General features: G+C 40.8%; 1 protein-coding gene and 2 non-coding genes across 3 annotated transcripts; all 3 read right to left on the reverse strand.

Annotated features, from left to right (window-relative positions):
- Positions 1-4,752: 4,752 nt before the first annotated feature.
- LOC133899477 (large ribosomal subunit protein eL30) lies at positions 4,753-7,956 on the reverse strand. Its single transcript, XM_062340461.1, has 5 exons — positions 7,836-7,956; positions 7,577-7,682; positions 5,570-5,671; positions 5,179-5,247; positions 4,753-5,091 (listed from the first exon to the last, which is right to left on the reverse strand). The coding sequence occupies exons 1-5, from the start codon at positions 7,854-7,856 to the stop codon at positions 5,051-5,053; spliced, it is 339 nt and encodes a 112-aa protein (XP_062196445.1). The 5' UTR covers positions 7,857-7,956; the 3' UTR covers positions 4,753-5,050.
- Positions 6,555-6,649, reverse strand: LOC133910335 (small nucleolar RNA Z103). Its single transcript, XR_009908507.1, has one exon. It is a non-coding gene; the product is annotated as a small nucleolar RNA Z103 (small nucleolar RNA).
- LOC133910334 (small nucleolar RNA Z103) lies at positions 6,771-6,866 on the reverse strand. Its single transcript, XR_009908506.1, has one exon. It is a non-coding gene; the product is annotated as a small nucleolar RNA Z103 (small nucleolar RNA).
- Positions 7,957-24,745: the final 16,789 nt, after the last annotated feature.

Consider the following 24,745-nt stretch of genomic DNA (forward strand, 5'->3'; position numbering starts at 1 on the left):
TATTTATACCCCCACTCTCTCTCTCTCTCTCTCTCTCTCTCCAAAGGGTAGTAGCTCTTTTTTACTCGACCAAACTTGAGACAAACAGCTCAAAGGCATTCAAAGCCCCTCTCCCTACTATCCTTTGTGATTCTAGGTGAAATCTTGAGTGAGATTGAGTGAGATTAAGGAATAGTGCTAGTAAGATTCATATCTATCCTTTGAACACTCATTTTTTTTTTGTCAAGCCGGTGTTTTTCGTGTTTGTTACTCCTTGTGGTTTGTCCACCTAGATGACTAGGTATCGCCCATCGAGCTTCCAATCTTGTGGTGAGCCTCGGGACGTTTGTATTACCCCTACAATTTGAGTAAGCAACCCTAGTAAGATCTTTTTGGCCTCTTGAGTGAGGAAAGGGTTGAAAAAGACTCGGCTCTTTGTGAGCTCCTCAACAGAGACGTATGCACTTCTTTGTGGAGTGGCTAAACTTCGGCGAACAAATCCTTGTGTCTCATTTGTAAATTTCTTATGATTTGTTGTGTACTCTTGTTCTCGTTGATTTTTATGATTTCGACCCGATCTATCTCTTTGTGAGGTTTGAGCTGCAGGTACTTGGTGAAATAGGTTGGAACACATCTTCTGTTGCTTGGTAATTTGTGGATTTGATCTATGTTGAAGTTGCATAGGCATCTACTTGAGTTCTCCTAGAAATCTCCGGAGTATCCACAGATTCTTGCGGAACCTCCGTATATTTGTGGAGGTTCCAGAAAAATCTATGGACAGTCCGCATATTGCTGATCCATTTTTTTATTAAAATTTTTCAAGTTCTGCCTATTCACCCCCCTCTAGGCGATATCAGGTCCTTTTCACTTGGTCCTTGAGCAAATCAGTTACGTCCCATAGGTTGTATTTACATATCAATTAAATATCTTGGGATGCGGTATCTCTTACTGGCGTGTTTGTAGCAGCCACACTTGCGACAAACATTAGATTTGTCAAATTTAGATTTAGAAATGTCTTTCCCTTTTTTCGGTGCACGTGATTTTTGCTTCTTGTTGTGTTGGTGTTTACCTTTAAAGTTCGTTGGTTGGCGTCTAAAAGAGATATTGAACTTGTTGTTATTCTGGATATTAGAATGTACTTTAGGTAAAGGAGCAACGCCGATTGAACGTTGATGATGATTTTTTAGAAGGAGTTCATCATGCTTTTCGGTCAGAAGTAATACATCTATTAAGTCAGAATAAAATTTGTATTCTCTTGCACGATATTGTTGTTGTAAGATCCTATCAGTGAAAAGCATAGTAGATAAAGTTTTCTCTATCTTTTCCACGTATGTAGGTTCATTTTTACAAAAACTCAACTTGTAATAAATTTTATGAACAATATGACTGTAATCTCCGACCTGTAACAAATTTTATCAACAACATGCCTTATTATGTATAATGCAACATATTTAACTTGATCTACGAGCGGTTGATCTCCCTCTTGAGGAGGTTGGAGTGCCGCTATCTACCATTTCGCGGGATGCAAGGCTGACCTTGATGTCCATAGCCCGTGTTGGATAGTTGTGACCATTGAGTGTGAGTGCATCAACTCTTTTCTAGTCATTTTGACCTACATGGATTTAAATAATAGATTTGATTAATTAATTGGGTACATTAAAAATTATCATGTTAATGTTATAAGAATGATGCAAAATATGTAAAGTCAAGTTGAGACTTGAATTACATAGTGTAGATCTCAAATTATGTAGCTAACATGTTGAAGATAATCACCAAATGTGGTGTACGATATCTCAGTAGTAGGAGGCATAATTTGATATTTATCAGTAGATGCATATGTTCCTATTAACTTGTGTTATACTAAGTACAATATTTGGAAGAACACATTGAAGGTGGTCACTAAGTCAATATGATAAAAATATAGATCTTACAGTAATGATGGATAATCTGGAAATATGCAATAGATGCTATAGTTCAATTACCTTGCGTTTCGCAAATATTAAATTGAGGTAATCACGTCATTTGATTTTGCATTTTAATTCTGCTTGAATTAAGCATTTTTAGTCATAAGAGCTCTTTGGACTTAATTAAGGTGAATTAGTATATAATTCTAAATGAAAATGATCTCAATTGCAAAAATTAACACGACCATAAAAAAAATATTCTAGAAAAATAGGATCGAAATATGATAAGTATTAGATACATAGTACTATTTAGTTGGACCATCTTATAATTTATCAGAAGCCAAGGGGTCACCTGCAAAATGGCCTTAGGTAGGCACTAGGGGCCAGGACAACTTGGGCCGAAGCATAGGCGGCCTTTCAGCCCATGCGGTCAGGAGCGGGGAAGCGCAAGCCAGGGCAACTTGGGCTTGGCCCTTGGCAGCCTTTCAGCCGACCCAGGTCAGTAGGGCGTGTAGCGATAGATAAGAAGGTTGGGGACGGCGGTTAGGGTTAGGGTTTCTCCTAGCCTTGGCCGCCACGCCCATTGTCTTGTGCCATCATGCTGCGTAGTTGTCGCGCCTTCATGCTTCAAAACGGTGTGTACTCCTCCTCATCGGAAGAGGAGAGGTAGCCGAAGCAGCTGCCATTGGTGTCCCCACTTCCGAAGCCCACGACCGCTAGAGACCAAGATCCTGGATAGAGGCGGGGGCGCTGATTTGCTACTGCCGTTGTGAAGCGACAGTGGAGACAACAGGTCAAAGTGGAGTCTGACATCAATGATGCAGCCATCATGGGGACCGTTAAGGTCCCTTCGCCGGCGGGGTGGGTGTCGTCAGGGCCTGCAACGCGCGGAGAGAAGGAGACGCCCGAGGCCTCGGCGACATCAACGTGGCCGCGGTGATGAAGTTGGGGGGAACCCCACGACGAGTAGCCATGGTGCCCGTAGCTGGGTCGTGTGCCATCGCCGGGGAGGTTGTCAGTGGAATGTTGCTGATCAACGGCGCGACACGTCCGGGGGCAAGTGCGTCGCTGCTAATGCAGCGCACCATCGTGGAGGTGATGCAACAAGGGTGGCTTGGCTTTGGCGCCGTCGGGGCAATCTGTGCAGGCATCAGGGACGGTTGCTACGGGATGACATCGACGTGTACGTCGACTTCCGGTGGCGACGGGGTGGAGATTATCACTGTTAGTGAGTATGTGAATGGCGCAAGGCCATGGATGAAGCAATGGTCGAGGGGGGTCGGGTGGACAACATCGCCTGCGTCAGTCGAGGCCGTGGTGGTACTTGGGCCAACGCTTGCACGTCGACCAGAGTACGATGGAGCGGACGCGGACCACGACGACCATGACAATGGAAGAATTCGATGGCCACGACCCCAGGGAGCATGGTGATGATGACGACCACGACTCGATGCGTGATGAAGACTATGGTGACCACCGAAGGTGTGCGGGTGATGACATCGCACTTGATGCAGAGCGCTGAGGAGAGTGGAAACCAATGCCATCGCTGGTATGTTGTCCATAGTGCTCACCACTGATCGAAGGACTTTGTGCCTTCGTGCTTGAACTCAGTGGAGCATTCGTGCTGATTACGTCTTGAGAGTAGTTCGATAGGATTGCAATGTAATGTAAACAATGAACAAAATGGATTAGAACTTGAACTTCTCATTGGTTGATGTTCTGATTATATATACAGTAAAAGGATGCTCGTTCGAGAGGCATCCCCTGAACAGACGTCTAATGCCCAATGGGCGAATTAACCGCTCGCAGTTGATTACAATCAGTTTCTAACACAAATGGCGTCAAAAGAGGAAAATGAACTGCAAAGCTTGCTGATGGCTAAGATCTCTAAGCCTAGGGATGGCAACGAGTCGTGTTGGGTGCAGGTTCAGCCAAAACTCGCTCGCTACAAAACCTAACTTGTACCCGAATTACTAATCAGGTTAAAATGTACCCCTATACCCAAACCTGGAGGGCACTCGGGTCTTACAACAGATGGAAGAAGTCGCCAAATCGAAGCAGATCCTGTCGGGTCCCTACTACCATGCGCCAAATCGAAGCAAATCTGATCACTCCCCTTGTTTGGTTATTTCAGCTTCCTAACAGATCGACGCAGGGGCACAGGCGAACACCGCCAGCTACAACTGAGACCAAGAAGGATAGCATAACTAGGATGGGACGGAGCATATCAGGTAGATACTGATGAGGACGATCTCTAGGAGATCAGCGCAAGGGCACAAGCAAGCGTCGAGCAAGGTCTCAGTAGATCTCATGAATTTGTGAGTGTAGGGGCACGAGGTCGCCAGATCGAGCGTCGTGACTCGTGAGGCATGGGTGGTCATGCAGTGGCGCTCACCGCAAGAGGGGGCACCCAGAGTGGGCTTGGCGGGGAATGAGGATTGGATTGGAGTGAGGCAGTCAAATGTTGGAGTGCCGAAGGTTTTTTTTTATGGGCAACTAGGCCAGTTAGGCTGTCTAGGAAGTGAGCTACAATCAACTGCTTGAGACAACCCGATGGACAAACCCAACCCAACCCAATTCAGTGCCCAACCCAACAGATCTATGGACAAAAAATAAAACATATACCTGTCAGATGCAAAACCCACATAGACCCGACCCAACATGTCAATTGCCATCCCTACGCGAGGGAACATGTTCACTAATTTGGTTTCGTTAGGTTAAGACCAAGGTGACAGGAGCAATTACTTCGACCAATGCTTCGTGCATACACCATTACGTACAACCAGATAGTTTGGAATCGCTGGACAGTTGAAATCGTTACCAACTGAAAGATTTGATGTAACTACTGTTTCTACATTACCAAATTAAAAATCCTCGGAACCTGAAAAGGATTTCATCAATTGCCTTTGACAAATCTGAACTGTGACGGAATATCTCAACGAGAGCAAGACCAATAAATTATGGTACGATCAATACTCGATCAATGCGCTGCAAAAGTCAATTAAAAACAGTGCCTAGACGGAACAAAACTTTCAATCCAAATTAACATTTCCATGAAACTCTGTTTGCTGGTAAATTCTGTTCAACAGTGAGACCAAAAATGCCCAGCAAGATCTCCTAGAGCAGAAAATCTCAGAACGCATCCCGGGAGCAATTGGCACTGCTCCTTACTGGTCACCTGGTGTGGTCTTGATGATATCAGAGTCACCTGAAATCAACCGCAGAGAAAAAAATGAGAATCTATATTGACCGAATAAAGGAATTTTCTCAATGAAGGGTGACGGAGGTAAGTTACCAGGATCAATAATGCTGAGGCAGCAGACACGGAAGTATTTACCGCAGGCAGTTCCCAAGTCAACATTATCTGTAAACCAACAAATAATGTAATTACTATTAGAACAGAGCCAATAAAAACCAATTAAATGGCACAAACACACTGTCCTATAACCCTGCAACCAGCTTATGCACATCATCTCATAGCTGACACCATTTGCTAGTTGCTACAAAAGAATGCAGGTTTATCAAATCTACATAAAGTAAACAGGACAATGTTGACCTTTGCTGGTTAATCAGATCTAAATGCTTCAAAATAGACCTCAATAAAGATTGCAACAGATATTAGCAACTAGAAATGAACCAACTGTTACACGACTTCAAGAAAATAAAACTCAGGGATGCTAACTTACTTCCATGGAAGTGGTGGACAGTGACCTTAGCCAGCATAGCATAGTACTCAATCTCAGACTTCCGAAGAGGAGGGCAATTGTTAGCAATGATAACTAGCTTCGCTGTAAAATAACAGCCGTATGGAGATGTTAAAGACTTGACATAACAAAATAAATCATAAGAAATCAGGAAAAGGAGGAAATAGTAATGTGACAAGTCTGTTAGAACAGGCTGAGATACAGCACAAATTTAAATATCATATATTTCCAATTTTAACAACCAAAAAATTGCCCATGTGAAAGACACAGTTAGTCATAATGAAAGTGTTGAGACAAATTAAACTATCTAGAAAACAATAATGGAGACAAGTTAATTTATAGAAATTATACAGACTATCCAAAAATACACTACCACATAGTGCAATAACTCATACCAGAATAACACAGAGGATATGCCCACTTATGCTTGACACCAGTGATATGACACGGGTACTGTATGCAAGACATGGGATAATTATTATGGCGTTGACTCATACACAATGGCCATCTGAACATCACAGGCTCACAGCCATTGGTAATCAGTTTTCAACGCTAAACAACTTTAATACCACATAAACTCAGACATTTGAGAATAACAACTAGTGCAATAACTCATACCAGAATAACACAGAGGATATGCCCACTTTATGCTTGACACCAGTGATATGACACGGGTACTGTATGCAAGACATGGGATAATTATTATGGCGTTGACTCATACACAATGGCCATCTGAACATCACAGGCTCACAGCCATTGGTAATCAGTTTTCAACGCTAAACAACTTTAATACCACATAAACTCAGACATTTGAGAATAACAACTTAAAGAAACAAACAAAAGATGCGATGAATATCTGGCATAGGCTATGAGCAAAAAGATTAAACAACAATAGAACTGACAACAACAGATTACACAGCAACACGATTAAGAATGCATTGTTACTCCAAACATTAAAGAATATTTAGAGGATCAGAGTTCTGGCTTGGTTTTCTCAATGAGAAATTATAGCGCTCAGTATGTTCATCGTCGATCATCTGGGGAAAGGGTCATCATCTCCTCCACAACAAGTGTGAAACACAATTAATAGAGTAATAAACAAAAAAACTAAACCAAACATCTTTGACGAAAAGCAAGAAAGACAGAAAAGCAGTAAAATGAGTATATTTATGTATGAACTTTTGAGGATCAGAATTCTGGCTTGATTCTCCAAAGAGAAAAATTATAGCGCACAGAATGTTCACTGTCGATCATCTGGGGAAAGGATCATCATATCCTCCATTCATAACATTATAATCTAAACTTTATGCATTTCTCAGAGAACAACATGTCAAAAAAATACATTGTCCAGAGAATAATTTGAGGGCATCCATGTAACCAAGTGCTCATGGATTCACGCCCCTATTCTCCTTCTCTCAAATTCGTATTCCCATTTTGACATGTAAGGTTCACTGGATTTTGAAATAGAATGGAAAGCGGTATGACTCTTGGCTGCATAAGAACTATTAATGACATCAACCAACAAACATGGCCAAAAACGAGCAACTAAGACAGGAAATTTCAAGTTAACGAGATAAATTGACCATAAAACAATTCCACTGAAACTTTCACCTCTCCAAAAGAGAATCTACAAAAATGTTTAAACAGCAATCGCAGACAATATAGGCCACAACCAGCTACTGATCACAAAAGTGATCCCATATGAACAAACAGCGGCAGCGAAGCTAATTTCTATGGCACCTGACTCATACACAGCGGCCATGAGATCCACCGGTAATCAGTTCCTACGATGCGCAAGGCCACGCTACAACATGGTTGCATCTCGTTTGGCAGAAAACACACTTGAGACAAATTAACTACAAATCTAGCAATATAGGCATGGATTCACACTTCAATGACAGGTTCTTCCACGCAAATATAGGCATACAAAACCTCCTGCTTGTAGCAAACGTACACATGATGAAACTAAGCGAGGCAATGTTCCCTTACATTTGGAGTTCCTGATGGTCCTGAGGACGGTCTTGTAGCCGAGCGTGTACTTGCCGCTCTTCATCACAAGCTGCAGCTTGTTGTTGATGTTGTCCGTGGACTTCTTCTGCAAAACCACCAGCAAAACAACCAAGGATTAGCGCCTTGAACACCGAAGAGCGAAATGCAAGATCCTGTTCTTCCGCGGCAGATCCGCGGAAGGATCCAAGCGTGCTGCGGGGAGAAGGGAGAACGATGGGGGCGAGAAGGGAATCGCTACCGTCTTCTTTGTGGACACCATGGTTGCGCCCCGAGGAGGAGTGGCGGCAGCGAGGCCTGCTAGGGTTTTGCGCGGCGGCGGCTCCTTCTCGGGGATGGCTGCGAGGTGAAAGAGTCCGTGCGTTAGGGTTAGGGTGCTTATATAGAGTCCGGAGGCTAGGGCAAAGGGTTCGGCCGCTCTGGGCTTGATAGAGTTGGGCTTGCAGTGTCGGGCTTCTTTGGGCCGAATGGGGTTGAAACAAACAACTTCTTTATCCGTTTCTTTCCGCACTCTAAAATAAATTAGCTAAGTATCCGTGTATTCTAACAAAAATATAAATATAAGATACGGTAGCATTAAATATAAACTTAAGGTATGAAGATATGAATGTATCATGAGAGCGTCACCAAATGAATGCGTCGAGAGTGATGTCGTAGTTTGATTTCATATGGAGATTAAAAAAGAGAAAGATATTATCTATTAATTTCTTTCTTAATTTTTTAATTTATTTTTTTAGTAAAACAATTCTCATATTTGTAACTGATAATAAGGCAAAGAGGCTGAATGATGAGGTGGATGCTTAAAAGTGAATAAATTATTTGAATTTTAGGAGTTTTTATTAAATGGGAGGAGAGTATGGGAGCAATGACACAATAATAGTTCGTGTTTTATGCAGTAGAGATAGCGACTAGTTTTCCTTTTCACTAAGAAACAAAGCTATTTTTTAAAAGTAAGTTACTTTTATAAAATAACTAGTTTTTGGTTTCTTTAAAATTCCATTATTAGATCAATAATGAAGTTTTTGTTTAGCCAATGATCGTACAAATAAAACATTTCGTGAGTGGCTCTTAAATGTTTATTTTGGACATTCTTGCCTTTTGTGAATACATTGACGTATAGAAGAATGGTGACTTAGACCAATCAGACTAGGTGAATGCAGAAACTTCATGAGAAATAACTTGATAGTAGAGAAATTAGAACATATCTCGCTCTCCTGCATGGTCCAGTGATTATTATTATTTTCAAAATTGAGTATAATAATTTTTAATAGTGGATACACGTCGATGGACCGACTATCATTCAGCATAGTACAATACCGCAAGAGATATATATTTGAGCTATGTTCGTTGTTCATATGATGATGTATAGTAGATTTTTTTACTAGATGTGCATACCTTCTATTTTCTTCGGCTTCTCTGGAGTTTATGGATTATGGTACCTCCTGTCCCCTCATTTCTCTCATCTATAGTATCTGACAACACGCTAAGAGGGGGAGCTTGGATCCCTTGCCAAGCCTGCCTCTCTTTCTAGGCAAGGTTAGAGACTCATTTGGAACACAGGAATCCAAACACATAGCAATAGAAAAAATATATAAATAAGAAAATAATTCAGGTGAAAAATAGAGAATTGAACAGAAGTGAAAATTTTCTAAAGTAGGTGTTTAGATGAGCTGCAAGGAAAACATAGAAATCTTCTCTTCTTATCTGTTTTTTTGGACGGAGCTTTTCTCATAGCCCTGTTAGAAAAAAGAGGTAAATTGTTTTCTATTTTTTTAATAAACCGGTAGGTTAGCAACTAATGCTATATTTTGACATAGGTTAGATGTTAGATCTAGATTTTGTTTTACAAATCTGATAGGATAGCCACTAATCTGATAGGATAGCCACTAGAAATATAGTTTTAGAATTTGGGTTAGATATAGCTTAGCAATTAGATCATATTTATATGTATATTTTAGCAATTAGATGTAGTATTTAGACATATATTACGTATTATATGCAGGATTTAGACATAGTATAGTTATAATTGATACGATAGATGTAGGATTTAGGTGCTTGATGTAGCGAAACGGAATATATTGTTGCACTATAGATTACATATTGGACTACGCTTGTAATGAAATTTGCATTGTAGATGTAGTTTAACATGATTCTTTTTGTTCTGTCGCAATAATGTTATAGTTTTTTTTTTATGAATGATTATCAAGTATGTCGGATATGTGGCAGTTTAGGATTTTTTACGAGGACAGTGAAATCTTATATGGTCTGAAAGGGGTAGTATTATCCATATTTAAGTCAATGGACAAGGGTATATCTAAACCAATGCATAAAAGTATCGAACACTTGTATGACTGGTTGATGCGAGGTTTCAAAATAGACCCTGAAGTTCAAGAGATGATCATTAGCATTGTGGGTAACCGTTTCAGAGAAGATGTGTACCGAAAAGTGTTCCCACTCTAGGAAGATGAAGTGTGGAAGAGGTACTTGCAGAATGTTATGCAGATAGGTTAGTCTCCTATGTTGCTTGTGCAATGGAAAAATAAGGAGGCAGTTAGGGAGATACATGGTGGAGGGTACGTTTGTTGTCATCTCTTTGTGTTTTATAATTACTATTGTTCGATAAATTATATTTTGTATCCTCACAAAGTCATATAATAAAAAAAATCCCACACACTTTTACACCAACTAAATAAAGAAATGTCGACAAAATGACATCCAACTAAAATTAAGGATAGAATGAACCGTTTAGACAACTATATGCACAGCTACCATTTTTCACCAAATGAATGTCGCTCGATAGGTGGACGATACAAATATGTCACCCGTTGTACGGACGAGATGAAGGTATCGTCGGTTCAACTGGCGAGATCAAGTTCTCTCTCGCTGAATGGGCGAGACCTTCCTCTCTCCAGTTATTAAATTTTCTAGGAGCTAGGGCCCACAAAGTCTTGCCTGTTCACCTTGTTCTCACCCGTTGAAAGGACGACGGTAGGGTAGACCTCATTATTTTTTAAACGGGCATGTAATCTTGAAATATTTGAAATATATATATATATATATATATATATATATATATATATATATATATATATATATATATATATATATAAATCTCTAACTTGCCTTCAGACCTCGGCCCCACCATGCAAGTTGCAGCCCAAGACGATGCCTTTCCCGCATCTTCCTCATTCAATGCAGTATCTTCTCCGGCCTCTCCACCGTGCCACCACATGATGACATGGCTTCGTAACAACATTACAAAGCTACATATTCTGACCAACGGCTTGGTTCTCTATGATCCAAACCGTCGGGCCTTCTTTGCCTTGCCAGCAGCCACCGGCCTACTCAGGAGACCCATGATGTTGGAGGTCTTGCACGATAATCATATTGAATTAACTTGTTCAATCTATGCGATGTGCAGTTTATTACTTGGATCTTGAATTAACTCTTATAAGAGGATACTCTAGTAGATAAGTGTAAACGTGGTGTTTAGGCTTATGTACTGACATCGTCGCTATAGTGCATTTGTAGATGATCTTAGTTCCTACGTGACACCCTATGCGAGGCAAACCTCTTCATCTATAGTGTAACCCTTAAGCAGTGATAATAGACACGTTAATCTAATCTTTGAATGTTTGTGAACCTAAATAATAGTGGAGATCGCTTTTATCTATATGGTTACAACCCTATGACCATCCACCACGTTTTCTAATATCCAATATCTTTACAATCAACTTATTTTTAGTTAGTATATATTTTTCTTTAGCTAAATCTTTGATCCACTTGTTCCCTGAGTTCAATAAACCTTGAAATATTGAGAGTTGCTACATTGTTCTGTATGCGTGCAATTAATCTAATTGTGCACGTAGCTAGCGGCAACACACACCCATTGATGTGGATAATATTGAAATCGATGGTCGTTGTCAAAGGTCTAAATCATGAAGTACAATGATAAACTTAGCTGGGGCAGTTGTTCATCTCTTGATTGGCGTATTTCTAGTTATTATTTCAACGTCCAACCACTATGATCCTAGGAGTCAAGGATAATCTCATCTACTTTTGTATGACCGAGAACGACGACTAGAGGAGGGTGAATAGGTGCCGTAACAATTTTCTTTTGAAACGGATGACATTCTCCTATTTTATCATCCAGCGCACATAAAAAATGGATCACAACAAAGCACAACACAAAACGCAAAAACACAGCAGAAATAGATGAACCTGAAAGTTCTGAGTTGGATCCGGAAGTTCCGGATTGAGACTGGAAGAAGAGCCTCAGGATGGAAATTTGAAAAAATCCAAAAGTTCCGGTAAGGATTCGAAAGTTCCGGGCTGAGCAGTTTTATACATTTGTATGTGAATTTTATGCCTCTAGCAATAAGAAGAAAGACTCCACAAGGTGGAAAAAATTTCAGCTTTCAACCAAAAATGAAAATCACAACTAAACACCTAAAACTTGCAACAAAGCAAGGAGCCAAGAGAAGGAAACTAGAAGTAGGTGAACAGAATCACAAAAGAAAATATAAATTTTATTGCTTGCAGAGGTCGGCCCTATTTTAGATGGATTACAAAGATTTTTCTCACAAAAAAGCTCTCACCTATTACAAAGGCTAAGCTCTCCTCTCTCCTCTCCTCTAAAACCCTAGCATACAAACTCAAGTGGCTGGCTTAAAACTCTCATGCAACCATACCCCTGGAAGCTTCCTTCGATACCAAATTTCCTTGTTCCCAAAGTGCGCCTCCTACCTACCACTCTCCAATATACTCCTAACTAACATCAAGGGTGTTTTCGCCTATTTTCTCCCCCGTCCACCAAACGGTCGTGATGCCTTTACTTAGCTTTGCCTCGATGCAAGTTTCACGATGATACCACATATACTTCCATCCTTTCCACAGTTTTGAGATCAAAATGCAAAACCTCTTGCACGCTCCTCAAAGCGTGACTCACCGCCACTTGCTCACACAATAAGCAAGCGCTCCGATGTCGACGCGTGTACTCCGTCTTGCGATCTCGACCGCCAGCAAGTCTCTCCTACTCTTGATCCCTCGGGCGCCTTGTTACTTGCACCAACATCCCTTTCGCTTAACTTTGTCAACATGTCGTCTCCATCCACCTTCCAAATTTTGCTTGACCTCCACGTGTACAGCCAAGATCACCCTTGACTCCACCTAGCCTCCTTGATCGTTCGACACCAAACACCCCGCTTAGTCCTGATTATCCCGACATCGACTGCCAAGTTGCATCCATTACCTACACATCATGAGACAAACAAACACATTTCTCCAACTCCATCTCCAGTTAGTCTAAAATTAAAATTCTCAGTTGAAATCACATCCCCAAAAAGAACCGTGAACACCAGATATCTGAACTCTAACTTGGGTACCCGAAAGGTCCGGGTCAAAACCGAAAGTTCTGGTACTCGGAAGTTCCGAGTTTAATCCGGATAGGGGCTCTCTATTTCAGTTTTTCCATGACACCGGAAGTTCCGGTTTTGGACCGAAAGTTCTGGTTTGGCTGCCGAAACTAAACACCGAAAGCTCCGGCGAGACGAAAACTCTAAGCATCGAATATTCAATCGGAAGTTCTGGGTTTGGACCGAAAGTTCCGGGTTCACCAGAATCAGCACATCAAAGCTCATGTAAAACCGAAGATCATCAAACTAGATAAATACCAATGTTAATCACTAATCACATATAAACTAAGGCATATTTTAACTTGGTTTTTCAATCTCCCCTTTAATGAGTGCTTTAACAACTCTCAAAGCACAAAGAAATTGGTGTGAAGAAATTTAACAGGAGAAGCTCATCTAAGGGAAAAAAACTCGAGAAAGAACAAAAGCATGTCATTTGACATAAAAAAGATTGCAAAAGCCCTAATAGAGGCAGAGACAAGCCAAAAACCTAAAAAATCCAATAGAAGTACCAAATTCTCCCCCTTGATGAATGCATATTTTTCACATATTTTCTTTCCCTTTCAGCATGCAAGATTCTTCTTTGTGACTAAGTACATATTTTCTCCCCCTTTGGTAATGCAAACATCAAGTACAAAACATAATGCAGTGCATAAACATGCAATCCTAATGAGCTTTCACAAGTATACCACAAAGTATTTGCAAAAGCTAGAAACGTCAAAGGGCTATGGAGAGTAGAAGGTGGAGCTCACAATTGCACAAAGTCTCAAAAAGATATAGTGTCACAGGAACATAAAGCTACACAAGCTAAATCGGAAGAATTGTTGGCTCATTTAAGTTCACATAGCCGAATCATGATAAAAGTGACCATCACATAAGTATCCACTCGTATCGAGGCAATACAAGCACTAAGTGCTAGCTAACTTTAATCTCAAATTAGGAAAACAAGCATTTATGATAGTAGGCTTTGTAAACGCTAACATATGAAACCAATACTTAGTTAGATCAAGTGATTAAAGGAAAAATTGATCATTTAGGTATATTTCTTTGTAATTCACTTTATCCTCAAGTTGATATAAACTACCATGGGTTTACTTCTTTGGCAAATCATATGAAGCATCAAGACAACCGTATTGGATCACATTTTAGCACAAGAAACTTGATTATTCAAGATTATTCAATTTGCATAATTTATCAAGTTCTCATAAGATAAAGTCAAGTAGTGTCTTTGCGACACAAGAAACACATGTTCTCCTAAGGTTGTATCATGAGCTAAAATTTTGATAAAGACAAAAAATATAGTGCAATATTCCACAATCCACTGTCTTGAACCAAGAAGCTTAGAGCAAGATATTCATCAAACCAGCCTCAATACAAGCATTGATTAAGCTAAAACAATTATGAACATGGTGATCAAGAATGTTGCATTTTAATAATCTACATGATTCATAAAATTACCAAATTTCATCTTTAGAAGAGCTAGCTTGCTTGAAATGTTTCATGTCAAAGCATCAAGAGAAGACTAAGATGAAAAGCTTGCTCCGCACAACTACTCATCTTAGTCTAGTAATAGAAAATCCTAAAGACGTACAAGTCAAAGCATAACTATTATGATTATCTCTCATGATGTTATGTAATGTAAATACAATAAAAGTAAAATAGAGTGTGTACAAGGGCAATTCCCCTTCACACAATGCCAAGCTCTCCCCTCAGAAAAACAAACCTTGTTGCATCTAGAGGCTTGGTGATGATATCAGTAAGCTGGTGTTGGGTATTTATATGTCTCAAGTCAATGTTTCATTTCTCATTGTAGTCTCGTAGGAAGTAGAATCTCACATCTATATGTTTGATTCTTGAGTGCTGGACTGGGTTATTGAATAAGTTTATGGCGCTGGTGTTGTCACACAAAAGTGGTACACTCTAGAGTCTAACCCATAGTCTCTCAAAGTAGCAACCATCCATAAAGTTTGAGAACAACAGTTAGCGACAATAACATATTCAGTCTCAGCAGTTGACTGCACAACACTAGACTACTTACAAGAAGACTAACAAACAAAAGAGATACCTAAGAAATGACAAGTACTAGAGGTATTTTTCCTATCAATTCTACAATTAGCAAAATTAGCATCCAAAAAACCTTAAAGGGGAAGCAAAGAGGATGCAGAAAACCAAAGACCATACTCAAGGGTGTATTTGAGATATCTAAAGATGCGCTTCACCGCTTAGCAGTAAGATGTCCTTAGTGATGCTTGGAAGCGAGCACAGAGGCAGATGAGAAGTGGATGTCCGGTCTTGTCACTGTCAGGTACAGGAGGGAGCCAATCATGCTCCTATACTCTCATTGGTCTACCGTCTCGCCATCTTCATCCGGATCAAGTGAAGTCGAGGTAGCCATCGGTATCGCCAAGGGCTTCGCATCGCTTATGTCAAACTTCTTCAATAGATCCGGGTGTACTTCGTCTGATGGATAAATGTACATTGCTTGCATTGCTTAATCTAAAGCCTGAGGAAGAAGTTAAGCTCACCCATCATCAACATCTCGAATTCTCTGCTCATAGTTTCTGCAAACTTAGTTACCAGTGCATGGGAAGAACCACAAAAAATGATATCATCCATGTAAATCTGAACAAGTAGGAAATCATTGTCATGTCTGAGAGTAAACAATATTTTATCAACCCATCACATACCCATGATCAAGTAAGAAAGACTTAAGCCTATCATACCAAGCCTTAGGCATCTGCTTATGCCTATACAAAGCTCTTCGAAGTTTGTATACTCTATGTAGTTATTCGGAATGCTCAAAACCTAGAGGTTGCTTAACATAGACCTCCTCTTCTATGAACTCATTTAGGAAAGTACTCTTGACATCCATTTGGCACAACTTAATATCCTAGGATGCTGCAAATACAAGGAGAATCCTAATGGCTTCTAGTCTAGCTATTGGTGCAAAGGTTTCTCCAAAGTTTATATCATCTATTTGAGTGAAACTCTGGGCCACAAGTCTAGCTTTATTTCTAACTACATACCCATCCTCCCCCCTGCTTGTTTTTGAAAACCCATTTTATGCTTATGGTACGAATATTTGGTGGTGGCTCTACATGGATCCAAACTTAGTTTCTCTCAAAGTTTTGTAGTTCTTCATGCATGGCATTGACCCAATTTGAATCAGAAAGAGTGTGTCCAATATCATGGGGCTCAAAAGAAGCAACAAATGCAGAATCTGTAAAATGATCATGTTGAGCAGATTTGGATCTTGTTACCCTCTTACCAAGGTCGCCGATCATTAGTTGTGGGGGATGTCTCCGCTAAATGTGCTGAGGTGTCTCACATCGTGAGACAATCTCCCCCTCAAATGTTGCTAGTGCAGGCTCAAAAATAGCTGAAGTGGAAGTATATGCTGCAAGACCCTCTGATAGTGTCGAAGAGGCAGGAGCCAACTCAAGAGCTGATGTGATTGAAGGAATTAGTAGATCATCCTCCTCATCATCGAAAGTTGGAAGGTTGTCATCTAAGAAGGTGTTTTCGCCAATCTCTTTGTCACCTGTACATTCGAAAGCAGAACTAGCACAAATGGTTGATTAATCAAAAGTCACATCATAGGATTCTATGATGGTGTTGTCAAGATTATAAACCCTGTAAGAATGACCACGAAGAGAATACCTCAAGAAAATCCCATAAAAAAGCACGACTCGAATTTGTCAAGATTGTCATGCTTTAGGATGAAGCAAGGATATAAAAAAAACTCTCAAATGAGAAACTTTCGGCTTCCTCCCAAAGCACAACTCATAAGAAGTCACATTCAAAATCGAGCGCAAGAAAATCTGATTGAAGATATAGCAAACTGTGCTAATAGCCTCTACCAAAAACTTTCTAAGAGTCATATGCTCATCAAGCATCGTCATCGCCATCTCCACCAAAGTGTGATTCTTCCTTTCAACCACACCATTCTGCCGAGGAACGCGTGGGACAGAAAATTGATGTTCAATACCATGTTCAAGACAAAAGGCATCAAATAGATAGTTCTTGAACTCGATGCCATTATCACTGCGAATTGCTTCCAATACACTATGGAGTTCCTTGAATAAATTCAAAGCTAAGCTCCAAAAGTGTGAGAACACTTCATCCTTGCTCACAAGAAAGAATATCTAAAAGTAGCAAAGTAATCATCAACAATGACAAGTACATACCACTTCCTACTCGTTGAACAAACTTGGGAAGGACCAGCAATGCCCATATGCAGAAGTTCTCCCGATCATTTAGTCATCACCAGATTGATTGGTATGTGAGAGACAGTAACCATCTTGCCATGCCGATAAGGAGCACAAATAAGGTTCTTCTCAAACTTGAGCTTGTGCAATTCTCGAATCAAGCCTATGGCACTCAAACAAGTGAGCAAATTAAAACTCACGTGCTCTAGTCTCCTATGCCACATCCAAAGCTCAGAAGAATGTTGAACAATCAAATAATGAGAGGAACCAAGGGACTAAAAAAAATCAGCTCCAAAAACTCTCCCAACTCTGGAAATCCGACAAACCAAAGTGCCTGAAGAATCAAGAACTCGAGAAGTTGCGCGCTTGAAGCACACTTCCAAGTCCTCATCCAACAACTGAGATACGAAAAGTAAATTGTATCCTAGATGCTCCACCAAAACTACATCTTTGAGAGTAAAGCTTTCACTCACTTTTATCATACCTTTGGCCTTCACTCTTCCCTTCCGATCATCTCCGAATGTGATTTATTTGTGCCGCTTCATCGGGGTGAGGCTGGAGAACCATGATGCATCTCCGGTCATATGGTATGAACAACTAGAGTTAATGAGCTACTTATTCTCTAGGCCTCGACTTGCCACCTACATCAAGTAAGTAGAGCTCAAGTACTCAGTGCTGGGGTAAGTAAGAAACTTCTTGGGAATCTAGCACCCTCGAGGTGAAGAGGTGAAAACGGGTGTAGGCAAAATAGATCTAGCACACTAAGGGCGAGTACCACGAAGAGGAAAATGTGGTCCGCCAAAGCACTGCAACTCAAAGCCTCGGGCACGCGGACCAAAATCATATAAATCATGGTATGATCCACGCTGACCAACGCCTCTAGAAAAGAGCTGAAGAGCATCAGGCACTCGTGAGCGAGAGTGAGAAAAATGATCATGTACACTAAAAGAGGGGCGGTATATGTCCTGAGTGCTCCACTCCCACTCACACCGCTTATCTTTCCTATGGCAAAAATAAAACTCTACCAAGTGACCCTCTCTCTAGCAATAGGTGCGCACAAAGCGCCTCTCAGGGACTGGTCTGTTGGTCACTCTCTGTTCTGTTATAGGAGCTTTAATCTTTGACTGAGGATCTTTCTTGAGTTGTGTCTTTGGAAGCTCTCTCTTCTTAATTTGTGAGGTGGGCTTGTTCTTTTCTGGCATGGGTTGTGCGGCATTTATCTTGGCTTTCTCAGACTCTAGGGTAGTAGGTGTAGTGAAGACAGTCTTGTCAGGACTAGTGTAAGCAATTCTCTTAAAGCCCAAACCCAAAGCTAACACAACCTTATCGACACACATCTTGGTCTTTCCAAGATTAAATCCATTTTGCCTTTACTTTCTGAGCACTTCTCCACAAGAGAAAAGAGTTACCCATTCTCAGCCATGAGCTTTTTAACTTACCCTCTAACCCAGCTGAGTTTGTCCTTAGGATGATGCATGTGGAATAGTTTGGCTGCACATTCTTAAAACACTCAGCACTCTCCAATCTAGACTCTACCTCTTTTATGCGCTTGGCTTTCACATCAATATCATTTGAGAGCAAAGGATAATTCTTGCAAGCGTCTAAGAGAGTAGGTCTATACTCCTCCTCAAGCAACTTCTTCTCAGCAGTCTCAAGCCGACTGATGACTTAAGCATGCAAGATCTGAAGCTCGGCAAGCTCACTCATGACTACAAAACTATCATACTCCTCTTCCTTGGCCCTAGACGTAAGCAACTCAAGCTCAGAAGATAAACATTATAGCCTAGACTTGAGCTCTTTAACCTCACGAACCACTTTCTTGAGCAATCTATCCTGGCCAACAAGCGCATCATTCAAGGTATCGACCTGAACATAAAGCTAGTTATAGGAAGGTGGTACCTCAGAAGGATCAAGCTCGGGGTCGTTATCGTTGTCGTCTATCATAAAGAAAAGGTCTATGAAGTCCTTATTCTTCTTCTTGTTCTTCATGGGCAGCTCCTCCTCCGAGCTCTCGTCCTCGCTTGAGGACATGTCGATATCGCTGAGAGCTGCCACAAAATCCCATGGGGTCGCCTTGACCGCCTTCTTGGCTATCTTGTTGCAGTCCTTGAATAAGAGCTTCTTGTTCTTGTTGTGCTTGTCATGATCGTGGTTGCGGTCTTCTCTCTTCTTGAGCTTAGGCAACCCGCCTTGAAATGAGTGGCGTCTCCATACTCATAACAAGCATGAGACCCACCTCTCCTCCGATCTCGGCGATTGTTGTAGAATCAGGTGAACTTCTTCACGATCAAGGCCAAGTCCTCATCATCAAGTGTGTCCACTTGCTCCTCTCTGATAGAAACCAAGGAAGACAAAACAATCTAATAGGTGAAGGATTAGCACAAGAAAATCCAACTCCAGCATGACTACCACCACTAGGTCCTGAAACCAATGCCATGTTCTGAGATAGAGAGTTTTCTAGGCCTATTCTAGTCGTCTTGGCTATCTCGGTGGATTTGAGCTTGCTGAAGAGTTCATCACAAGTAAATGAGTTATAACTGGATGACTCTTCAATGCTCGAGATCTTCACTTCTCATATGCTACGGTCAAGAGCATAGAGAAACTTGATTACACTCTCATGGTTAGAGTGAGGCAAAACCCTAGTTAATCTAAAATTGCTTGCAATCCCATCAAATCAACCAAACATGGCATCCAAAGACTCTCCAGGGCTCTACACGAACATATGATATCCTTGATTATACGTGCTTTGGTACCGAGCCTTGATTTGGTTAGTGTCCTCATGAAAGACATTGAGAGTAGACCAAATCTTTCGGGCGTTACGAAGGTGCTGAACTCTATCGAACTCATTACGGCTCAGGCTTGTGAACAATATATTTGCAACCTTGTTGTTGGTTTCATATTGTTCAATCTTGACCTGAGAAGTGCGAGCGATAGGAATCTCATAGTTGGAGTCTGCAATCTCCCATATTGTACTTCCTTTGCTTAAGAGGTAAGCCTCCATGTGCATTTTCCAGTATGAAAAGTCATGACCTTCAAAGAAAGGGATCTTCCCATATCTCTCTATCGCCGCCTACGGATCACAAAACTGGTTAAGGTCAACAAATGATCAAACCCACTCTAATACCAATTGTAGGATCGAGAACGAAGACTAGGGGGGGTGAATAGATGTCGTAACAATTTCTTTCGAAATGGATGACATTATCCTATTTTGTCACCCAACGCACATTAAAATGGATCACAACAAAGCACAACGCAAAATGCAAAAACACAGTAGGAACAGATGAACCCGAAAGTTCTGAGTTGGATCCGGAAGTTTTTGGCCTATCGGAAGTTCCGGATTGAGACCGGAAGAAGAGCCTCGGGATGGAAATTTGAAATAATCCAGAAGTTCCGGTAAGGATCCGGAAGTTCCGAGGTGAGCAATTCTAGAGGAAGAACTACAGCACGAGAACCCAAAATCCAAAGTCAAAATTCAATCAAAGTGGTCTAAATCCAACGAAGTTTTAGCCATAGCTTAGCACGACCACGATGAATCTTTGTCCAAAAGATGTTTTCAAGAAGATCAAGATTTCACCATTGATTTTGTGGATTTATCCAAGAACACATACAGGAATCAAGAACACCGAGTGAAGAAATCCTCCAAGTTGATGATCTAGAAGCAAAAGAAGTCAAGACCCACTTGTATACATTTGTATATGAATTTTATGCCTCTAGCAACAAAAAGAAATACTTCACAAGCTGAAAAAAAATTCAGCTTTCAACAAAAAACAAAAATCGCAACGAAACACCGAAAACTTGCAACAAAACAAGGGAGCCAAGAGAAGAAAACTAGAAAGAGGTGAACACAATCACAAAAGGAAACATAAATTACATTGCTTGCAGAAGTTGGCCCTATTTTAGACGAATTACAAAGATTTTTCTCACAAAAAGCTCTCATTTATTACAAAAGCTAAGTTCTCTTCTCTCCTATCCTCTAAAACCCTAGCATACAAACTCAAGTAGCTGACTTAAAGCTCTCATGCAACCCTACCCCTATATTTATATGCCTAGGGAACTTCCTTGAATGCCAAGTTTTCTTATTCTCAAAGTGCCCATCCTACCTAACACTCTACAATACACTCCTACCTACCACTGATGATATTTTCGTCCATTTTCTCCCCTATCCATCGAACGTTCGTGGTGCCTTCATGACTTATCTTCACCTCGACGTAAACTTCGCAATAATACCACATACACTTCCATCCTCCCTATGGTTTTGAGATCAAACCGCGAAATCCCTTGCACGCTCCTCAAAGCGTGACTCACCACCACTTGCTCACACCATAAGCAAGTGCTCTGATATCGACATGTGTACTCCGTCTAGCTATCTTGACCGTCGGTAAGTCTCTCCCGCTCTCCATCCCTCGGGCCGCCTTATCACTTGCATCGGGATCCCTTTCGCTTGACTTTATCAACACGCCGTCTTCATCTATCTTTCATGCTTTGCTTGACTTCCACATGTACATATAGGATGACTCTTGACTCTGCCTGGCCTCCTTGATCGTCTGGCACCATGCACCCTGCTTAGTCCCGACCATCCCGCCGTTGACTACCAAGTTGCATCCATTACCTACATATCATGAGACAAGCAAACACATTTCTTCAACTCCATCTTCAGTTAGTCCAAAATTAAAATTCTCAATTGAAATCACATCCCAAAAAGAATCGTGAATACCAAATATCTGAACTTTAACTTGGGTACCCAGAAGTTCTGAGTCAAAATTGAAGTTCTGGTACTCGGAAGTTCCAGGTTCATTCCGAACAGGGGCTCTCTATTTCAGTTTTCCCATGACACCGAAAGTTTCGGGTTGGCTGCCGAAACTGAACACCGAAAACTCCAGTGAGACAAAAACTCTTAATACCGGATATTCAGCCGGAAAATCTGGATTCACTAGAATCAGCACATCAAAGCTCATTGTCACGTCCTAATTCCTTAATTATGTCATTAAGCATCATAATCATCATGTTTATTGTTAAGCATTTTGGATTGCTTGCTATCTCAATTGGTGTTTTGATTTTTGTTAGGCGTTTTGAAAATAACCAACATTAGACTTTTCGTTAGTTTAAGTCTCGCTTAAAAGTTAATCGCTGCACAAATTATTATAAAAATTTAGCAGCAATTATTAGCTTCTCTCTCTCTTACGTGTGGGACCCACCTTTGGCCGGCCCCAACCCTCCTCTCTTTTCCCCTGGGCAGCCACCCCTCTCCACCTCAGCTCATTCCCTCTCTCCCACCTCACTCACTCACTCTCTTGCTCTCTCTCTCAACTGGACAGAGCAAAGGCAACATCTCAAAACTTGTTTTGATACAAGATTTAAAATTAGTTGGCATGAAGTCCCATGGTTGCCATATGTTGATGACACAAGTGCTTCCTGTTTTAATCTGAAATATCCAACCGACCTATCTCCGAGGCACAATCACCAAGCTGTGCTACTTCTTCAACACAATTTCTCAGAAGGTCATCGATCCCAAAGTACTTGATATTTTACAGGTCGATGTGGTGAAGCTATGTCATCTTGAGATGTACTTTCCTTCATCGTTTTTCGATATCATGGTACATATTATCATTCACCCCGTGAGACAGATAAAGATATACGACCCAGTATTCCTACATTAGATGTACCCGTTTGAGAGATACATGGGAATTCTCAAGGAGTATGTACGAAATTGATCTCGTTCGGAGGGCAGCATCATCCAAGGTTATACAACCGAAGAGGTAGTTGAGTTCTGCATCGATTATATGGATCAGCTCAAACTAATAGGTGTGCTCATGTCTCGCCATGAGGGGAGACTGGATGGGAAAGGCACCATAGGTAGAAAATCAATCATTGCTAACTTTGCCACGTTATCTAAAGCCCATTTCACGGTTTTGCAACATATGGCTGAAGTATCCTCGTATATTGACATGCATAAGGACGTGCTACGCAGAGAGAATTCAGGCTGTACAGAGGCTTAGACACAAAACAACATAACCACAGCTTCAACAACTGGTTGGCAGTGCGATTCAGTAATAATAGTTCAACAGAGGATAATATTGGCTGGTTGGCAAGATGACCAAGTTACACGGTCGTGACATTTGAAGCATACGACATAAATGGGTACACCTTTTATACTAGAGCACTGGATATTAAGAACGCGGTACAAAACAACAGTATGCGCATAGATGCCTTCCAGGACAAATATGAGGTATGTGCGTACTATAGGTACATAGAGGAGATTTGGGAACTCGACTATGTACGTTTCAAGATCCCCTCTTTCGGTATCGTTGGATCACACTATCAAGTGTTAAGGTAGACAAGTACGGAATGACTACTGTTGACCTCGAACGTGCTGCATACAAAGACAAACCATTTGTACTCACCAAGTAAGTTATCTAGGTCTTTTATGTGCAAGACCTGGTAAATCCAAAGCTTCACGTTGTCCTTCAGGAAAAAAGAAGGATTGTCGGAGTTGAGAATATCATGGATGAAAAAGAGTACAATCAATTTGATGAGTACGCTCTTGGAGATGGCATCGCCCTTAGTGAAGAACAACTTTCGACCAGGGCGTATTGCTATCTGCGTGTCGATCATCAAGAAGGGTTGATTGTTAAAGTTTTATGATGTTACTCGATTGTTATGTATCTATGTATTGCAATGTAAGATGTTAAAATGAATTAGTTATAAATTTACTTAAAAATTTGATATCATTAATTTATATTTTGTATGAATTAATTTGGGGTTACATTAATTACATAAATGAGATCTACACCATTTGATAGTACACATTAAACCATAAATTTCTATAAAAAATCTTTTAATTTGGAGTTTGTATGAATTATTTATGAATTTTGTAAGTTTTAATGATTTGTTTAGAAATTTAATAGTACATACGGGTTATTACTTTCAACCATATGTAATAATATGTACAAATAACATTAGTACATATGGCTTATTACATATAGCTGTTTGTACTAATATTAGTATAGACGGCTCGTTAAATATAGCCGTTTGTACTAATATTATTACAGACGGCTCGAAATTTTGATCTATCTGTTGTAAAGCAGGTATAAATACCGTTTCATCCAACCCACGCCGCCACCAAGTTCTTTCCTAAACCCTAGTCGCCTCCCAGATGATATCCCGGGCGACCACGCTCCTCCCCGACCTCGGATCCCGCCGCCCCGTTGCCGTCCACAATCGCCCCGATGTCGTCCACCATCGCCTCGACCTTGGATCCCGCCGCCCTAACGCCGTCCACTATCGCCCCGACCTCGGATCCCGTGATGAGTAGCCATCCCCTCCTGGCCAAGCCATGGTCCTCTCCTCTGTGTGTGATGCACGATTGCTGTCGTTCTCAATCTTTGTATATTGTTATGTGGAAACAGATTTTACCTAGAAAATAGAAAACACAAATGTAAATTGTTGTTGTGTGCAGATGAACAAATTGTGTTTATGCATTGATGTTGTGCTTGTCATTCTAGTTATGCAGCTATGATTCGTTCTACCCTTGC

This window comes from Phragmites australis, chromosome 2 (genome assembly GCF_958298935.1).
Source record: "Phragmites australis chromosome 2, lpPhrAust1.1, whole genome shotgun sequence".
NCBI lineage: Eukaryota > Viridiplantae > Streptophyta > Magnoliopsida > Poales > Poaceae > Phragmites > Phragmites australis.

Bases quoted from the DNA above. Each gene is read 5' to 3' on its own strand.
- LOC133899477 (XM_062340461.1), bottom strand. From the start codon at position 7,856: ATGGTGTCCACAAAGAAGACG. The intron at 7,683-7,835 runs GTAGCGATTCCC...GTGGTTTTGCAG, and splicing joins TGGTGTCCACAAAGAAGACG to AAGAAGTCCACGGACAACAT. The intron at 5,248-5,569 runs GTAAGTTAGCAT...GTTGGTTTACAG, and splicing joins TGTCCACCACTTCCATGGAA to ATAATGTTGACTTGGGAACT.